Source organism: Cetorhinus maximus, chromosome 4 (genome assembly GCF_964194155.1).
Source record: "Cetorhinus maximus chromosome 4, sCetMax3.hap1.1, whole genome shotgun sequence".
Lineage (NCBI taxonomy): Eukaryota > Metazoa > Chordata > Chondrichthyes > Lamniformes > Cetorhinidae > Cetorhinus > Cetorhinus maximus.
In genome coordinates, this window is record NC_135882.1 from 135,437,314 (window position 1) to 135,444,905 (window position 7,592).

Sequence of the window (7,592 nt, forward strand, 5' to 3'; positions counted from 1 at the left end):
GGAGGGCTAGAAGGGAGAGGAGGCCAGGAGTGCACATTCAACCTCCAGGGGAGGCACCTTTGGGAGGACAGGCGCAGGTGCAAGGGACACAGGGCCAAGAGGTGAACCAAAGCGGAAGGGGCCGCAGAAGATGCCAGTATCCTGCCGCCAGGGTATACAGGTGGCGAAGCAGCTACCTCAATAGGTCTGAGGTGCAGTGTCGAAGGAGGCTCCATCTCTCAAGGGAGACAGTCAACTATATTTGTCAGATGATTGGGCCTGAGATCTCTCAGAAGGTGGCTCAAGATGCCTCTCTGCCATCCAAGAACAGAAGCTAAGCAGCGGTAGGAGCCACTCCTCCACAAGGGCTGTGGTGGAGAGAGCCATCGGTCTTCTCAAGATGTGCTTCCGATGCCTGGACCGCTCAGGGGGCGCACTCCAGTACTCCCCAGATCATGTCTCAGTGATAGTGGTAGCATGCTGCACTCTGCACAATCTTGTGCTGGAAAGAGGGGGCGCAGTGGATGATGAAGACATCAACGCAATGGCTGCGGCAGCACACGATGAGTCCAGCAGCGAGTCCAAGGATGAGCATGTACAGGGAAATGCTGAAGGGGTAGATGCTGACTTGGGCATACTGCAGGGAGGCAGGGACACCTGGGAGGCTTTAGTCCAATGAACCTTCAGCTAGCACACCACAGATGGATCTCCAGGACAAGCCTGGGCTGTAGGCTCCATACTCGACACCTAAGTGCAAAATCTGCCAGGTTAGGAACACTAAATAAGGGCCTTGTTAATAAAGCTAAATGTCCAACAAAGCACTCACTACATTTTTGGAAACCATCCACATGCAGAAGAAAAGAGGTACCCTTGGTCATGGTGACATATCTGAATTTAATATGTCAAGCAAACAAACTTATGCAAAAAAACAAAGACAATTGTGTTACAAATCAGAACAAATCATGAGGACCTCATCTCCGGCCAACACAAAAGCACCAGTGAAAAACCCGTGGTGTGTCTAAGGTGCCTTCTGTTTTTGTTTCCAGATGCTATGTCTGGGTGCTGCCCCATCACTTGGAGTGTCATCTGAGACAGCCTGCTGACCTTGCTGTCCTGTTGGCCTCGATGATCTTGGCAGGTGTCCTCTGGCCCGTGGAGCCTGTGCCGGCCCCGCCTGGGAGGGAGCTGCCAGTTCCACAGCTGGCAGCTCCCCAGTATTCGCAGCCTCATCAGATGCAACGGTCACTGGGAGAGGGGCGGAGGAGCTGTTGCCCTCATCCAGAGAGCCCTGAGAGGTGCTCGCAGAGACAACAGGCAGCTGCTGCGCGGACATGAGGTCGCTTCAGACCTCCCTGCTCACCATCGATGGATGGGCATCGAGCTGGGAAACTTGATGCCCAGACCATTTCCCACATTGGCAATGACCAGCTGTGGTCAATGCCGATGTGAGGGCTTGCTGGTCAGAGCGCATCCCCAGGAAGCCCTGACGGGTCTCCTGGAGTAGCCTCTCCACGAGAGTCACCACTTTCTCCATGGAGGACACATGGCGCTCGGACATGTGGCTCATTGCTTTGGCGATCGTCCGCGTAGACTCCTCCACCACAGACACCAAGCCAAGTATAGCCTCATGTAGCTCCCTGAGATGCTCCCGCACACCCGGCCGCATTTCCTGCCCCTGCTGCGTCACGGATGACTCCAGAGGCACATCATCAGACACCGACTGAGCATGTGCCAGGTCCCCTGCAGTCCTCCGACTGCTGGTGCCATGGGCACTCTCTGTCTCTGCCAGCTATTCCAATGACTGTGAAGTGCCCTCACCACTGTGCCCCAGGACACTAGCTGATGTTCGAATTCCCATCGTGAAACTACACGATGACATTGGGATGCTCGCCCAACGTCATCACGCGTCATTTTACGCTCGGCTGATTCGGGCGTGCCCGTCTGCCGAGCTCAATATTCTGACACTAGAGTTAGGTTTGTATTTCATTGAAGTTTGTTTCTTCTGGGAGAAGTTGAATGCAGTCACAAGAACACAAGAATTAGGAGCAGTAATAAGCCATTTGGCTCTTCAAGCCTGCTCAGCCATTTGATAAGATCATGACTGATCTGATTGTGGCCTCAACTCCACTTTCCTGTCTGCACCCCCCCAGACTCCCCATAACATTTGACTCCCTTGTTGATCGAAACTCCTTCCAACTCGGTCTTGAATATATTCAATGACCCAGCCTGCACAGTTCTCTGGGGAAGTGAATTCCACAGACCAACGACCCTCTGAGAGAAAAAAAATTCTCCTCACTTCAGTCTTAAATGGGAGACCTCCCAATTTTAAACTATGTCCCCTAGGTAAAGACTCCCCCACAAGGTGAAATATCCTCTCAGAATCCACCCTGTCACGTCCCCTCAGAATCTTTTATGTTTCAATAAAATCGCCTTTCATTCTTCTAAATGCCAGTGGATACAGGCCCAATCTGTCCAACTTTTCCTCATAAGATAACCCCTTCATCCCAGGAATCAGTCAAGTGAACCTTCCCTGAACTGCTTTGAATATAATTATATCCTTTCTTAATTAAGGAGACCTTGCCCTACTATTTTGCTTTCTTTCCGAATGAAACAGGAGGGTATGAGGGGGTTGAGCAGAAATGGGGGTTAATGGCCTCTTGTGGGGAGAATGACTGTCATTGAATGGTATAAGGGCACAATGGTTTAAGAGGTAGGGGAGCATACAAGTGGAGCGCAGGTCTTTCAAAGGGAAAGATGTAGAGGTAGTAATAGGAGTAAAGGAAGTGCCAGGTTGGGGAATTAGTAATAGGAAGGTGAAAAGGTACAGTGCTGTCCAATGGAGGTGAGGGCTGTGGGAACAAAATAGTGATTGGGGGAATGGAAAGAAAGTGAAATGCTGTGAGCCACATTTTCCTCATAATCTTTGCCACAAATGCAGCACCAACAGTAGTCTGGTGGTTTCTTTTCTTGCCACACCACATCTCTATCAGAAAAGAAAGAAAGACAGCAAGAAGCAAACAGAAGAGTTGAGAGGAGAAGAGCAGAAGAGTGAGAAAGCGTAAGAGGAGAGAAAGAGGGAGATGAGAAACCATGTGCAAAGCCTCAAGTGATTGACAAGGAGCTTTTAAAAAAGAAGTGGACAGGTATCTGTAAAATAATTACTTATAGGGTATGAGCAGTGAGCAGAGGAAAACAACCATATGTCCATCAGAGAGCTAGCAAAGGCACAATGGGCCAAATGGGCCCAGTGTGCTGCAAAATTCTAGGAATAAGTGATTCTACAGTGCAGTGTTTATTTACTGTTTTGGAGGGGCAGAAACAGACTGCAATCTGTATGTTTATTTATGCAGCCTGAACATTTATTTTTTGGAGGAAAACAGTAATTACTTATTTTCCAGAAACCAAAACATTTCAGTCAGTGTCCGCAGAAATCTCTTTGAATCTTGCAAAGCCATGTTGTCAGATCCACACCCTGCTCCTCCCAACTGTTGACAAAAGCTAAGAATCCACCAGTCAATCAAACCCAAATTCCTACCCTTGGTTCTGCCAAACCCTAGGTTGTCCCTACACTTGTGTCAACCTGCAGGATTACTCTCCATTCTGCCAAACCAGACAACCTCAACCCCAGTAATACAAAATTCAACGACCCCACCTTTGTTGTACCAAATTACAAAGTTGCTAATCCCTCACTGCCCCTGTGCTGTTTTCCGGTATTCATCTCCAATCTTGTACACTTTGCAAATCATCTTGCCACAAAACTAGGATAAACATTAAACACATATAAGTAAAAGATTGTATGTGGAAAAAAAAGGTTACTCATATATAGTTTTCACAGAATACTGGCCTGAGCAATGGAATTTGATTCCTAAAGTAACAGGAAGTATCACACATACTGGGATATTTTGTATTTTGCCATTCAGTCACTGTGAATCAATGGTCCAGGTTGCACATCATATGTGACATGTCACAGCTTCCTATTGTTGTAAGACAGTATATCCCCTGACATAGCATGAGGAGCTGCTAGTATATATGTGTAAATATATTAAAATGCCTAATTATATAGATTTCAAATTTTTTCATTTATATCCTATTCCACATTCCTAAATTTGTATAATAATAGAGAACATTTAATGCATGATTTCATCTCAATTTTCAATTATATTTATTTAATTTCAATTTCTCTTTACCATTTACTGTATGGTATATTCATTTCCCCTTTTTTAAAATCATCATTTGAATTGAAATAATTAACAATAATACATTCTCCATTCGGATTGGATAATCTCACTCTGCCTGTTACAAAACTTGCCCCCAGCTTTCCAGAAACAATACCACAGGAAGCCAACTAGTACTATTATAACATTAACCTTATACACATCTTCCCTCCATCATACTTCTCTCCTATGATTCAAGTTTCCTCCTTAAACCTTAAAGGTGATTAAAGAGAAATTTTCCAGAAACATGGAATGTCAAAGCCAGAATATCCCTATGATTACTTACTGTGCACCCTGTAAACCCTCTAGCAATAATATCAGCAGCTGAGAACAGACATTTCTTTGCACTGTCATTTACATGGCAAAGTTATGTTGGGATAGGAGTGATAAGCCAGAGAATTACAGGGTCATTGTGTTTCAGTGTTCCTGGTTTTGTAAGGCAGCACACCATTGCACTTAAAGTGAGCTGCACTATGGAAGGTTAATTAAATTATGCTCACTTTGCATTTTCCATTGCAATATGTTGCAGAGGAATAAGACTAGACCATTCAGCTTCTTGTACCTGGTCCTCTATTCCATTAGATTATGACTGATCTGTACCTCAACTCAATTTAAACACCTTTATTCCATATCTCTTGATACCATTGCCCAACAAAAATCTACTGATCTCAGTCTTCAAAGCTGGCCCCCAGCATCCACAGCCTTTTGGAAGTGGGAGTTCCAAATTTTCACTACCCTTTGTGAGAAAAGGGTGACCTAATTCTGTGCCTAAACGGCATAGCTCCAACGTTAAAAGTCTGTCTACTTTATTCTGGATTCCCCCCACCAGAGAAAATAGCTTCTATCTACCCTATTGAATCCTTGTATCATTTCAAACATCCCGGTTAAATCGCCCCTCAATCATCTAAACTCAAGAGAATACACTAATGTGACTTTATGAAATTTAAGCTTTTTAAAAATATTTTTTATGAACCTGCATTGTACTCGCTCCAAGGCTTCTTGTGTTATATCCTTCCTGGGGTCAAGTGCCCAAAAGTGAAAGCAGTACTCTTTATGAGTCTGATCCTCATCTGTAAAATTGAAACATCACTCATATGTTTCTGTGTGTTTGTGGATGTGTGCACGTTCTGTACATCTGAGTTTAGACACATGGTTCAGAGTTCAGTTCTCCGGAGTGTGGCTGTGCATGTCTGGGTACAAATAAAATTGTCTGTACCTGCAAAGATATGTGGGTTTAGGCAGATGTATTAGATGTGTTTCTGACTGTCTTCCTGTACACCTGATGTTTATCTACCTGTGTGACTGTGTCTGGGTTTCGGTAGGTGTGTTAGCATGTGCGTGCGATACTCACATCTCTCCCCTCTCTCTTCTCATGTCTTTCGGTATCTCTGTGTACCCCACCCTCACTGTCTCTCGATATCTCTGTGCGTGTCTCTTTCTGTATCTCCATATCTGTGATTCATCCTTTCGCCTTGTGACTCTCCAATCTCTGTGCATGTCTCTCTCTCTCTCTCATTCTCTCTATATCTCAGTCTCACTCTTACTCTTTCTTTCATTCTTTCGCTGTCTTCCCTTCTCTCCAGTTGAGAGGAGTTAGCTCGTTTCTCACTGCGTTGAAGGTCAGCTTTTCGCTATGCCCGTTACAATGACAATTCAATACCTCTGTCCGGGCAGGATCAGGTGGCAACCTAAATAGACAGGGTGCACCGCAAATTGTAAAAGGAGGAACCAACACAGATCCGGGAAAACAGACAGCGTGAAACTAGAGAGAGCGCGTGAAATCAATGTAGAAAAAAGATAACAAGCATATAGATCAACGAAAAGTCAGCGATTGAGCGACGAGGAGGAATGAAAAAATAGCCATACAGAGGGTAAATAGAAAATAGGGTTGGGGGAGATCAAATAAAATCCCAGACAACTGAGGGAGAGATGGATATAGAGAAAGTGAGAAGGACGGAGAGAAATTGTCGGATGTGATGGAAAACTTGGTGCTAAACTCTATTCTCCTCTCGCTTTATATCTCGGAGAAATGGACAAAACACACACGTAGACAGAACTACACAGATCTAGCGAGAAAATATCGATAGTATGAAAGAAAAATTAAATGTAGCAGGAAAACCGAGAGAATTAAACACGGAAATGTACCTGCATTGAGAATATGTGACCATCTAGGCAGTGAGTGTGTGTGTAAGAGGGAGATACATACACTGCGCGTTTGGCTCCAAACCCCGTCTTTAAACACCTGCTCACACTCACGACCGTCTTCAAACCCAATGTTCAAGCCCAGGTCAAAACAGTCTCAGCCCCGAATTCCCTTCTTTATAACGGGCGCATTTTTTCTATGCTCTGGGGGGGATCTTTCGACACGGAACGATCCCAGCATCACTCCACATTGTCTTTCCAGCCAAGTGTAATCGATATATTTATCAATCTATGATATCTGCAGAGAGCCAAGCCGGCGTCACAGCACCGCTCAATGTATTTGAAGTCACTGCGGGGTTTGCTGCCCAGCCCTGCCCAGCTCTCTTCCGTTTCCTTAGCGTTCAGTTCAGCTCGGCGTCAGGTCTGAACTTACCTGACTTTCTTTTGGCTCCAAGCAAATAGTTCTAACAACTGACAAACCAACACACACACACACACACATATACAGATACATACACACACAAGAAATAGTAACTCCTTAAGCATCAAGTGTCAGAGTCTACCGCCTCCTCCGCTCCTCTTCCCTCTCTTACTTCGCATTTAAGAGTGGGCTGTGCGGTTCAAACACCTGATACTGTTCCTGTAAGCAAAATAACTGGAGGATGCTGAGAATTAAAGAACGAGCGCGCGCTCCCCTTCTGTGTATATATATATTATAAATATATATAAAACATTAGCACTGCCCAGCAAAAAAAATCTACAAGGAAGGAAATTAGTGAGTTATACACCCCAAAGTAAAAGCTTTGTTTTAAACAAAACTGTTGAGAAACTTTTCTCAACTTACCACCAAACTGGGTAACTTGCCATGACTTGCTTCACGTTCAGCAGAACCAGGTAATATCCAAACAGACTCATTTCCATAACTAGTCAGCTTTTTAAATCTTCTTTAAATAAAAGATCTTTGAACCGGAGCTAATGATTTTTTTTCCCTCTGTCTCCTTTTCGTGATCGCTCAATAAATCCCATTCAACATGAAAATAAATTCTAGATAGGCAGTGATTCGCAAAGCACGGAATACAACAATAGGGACAAAATTATGCCAGAGCAAAATATTAACTCAAAAAAAGGAGAGTTGACGAAGGGTGTCCAATCAGGATTCATTGCCACAGGGAGCAGGATGATTGTACAGTCAGCAACTGTCAATCAAGAGAAAGCTCGTTATCCCAGACAACTAGCTGGGAAGAAATACCTTAAGAC

The 7,592-nt window shown here is 44.6% G+C and overlaps 1 protein-coding gene across 2 annotated transcripts in view; it reads right to left on the reverse strand.

Moving 5' to 3' along the window:
- Positions 1-7,250, reverse strand: part of wnt3a (wingless-type MMTV integration site family, member 3A) — a 92,707-nt gene extending 85,457 nt beyond the window's left edge. The window contains exon 1 of one of the 2 annotated variants that reach the window (XM_078539732.1): positions 7,180-7,250. In XM_078539732.1, the coding sequence (XP_078395858.1) occupies positions 7,180-7,250 (71 nt within the window). Of the gene's footprint in view, positions 1-6,399; positions 6,642-7,179 lie in introns of those variants that run through there. The other variant, XM_078539733.1, reaches the window with a different exon arrangement.
- Between the last annotated feature and the right edge of the window lie 342 nt (positions 7,251-7,592).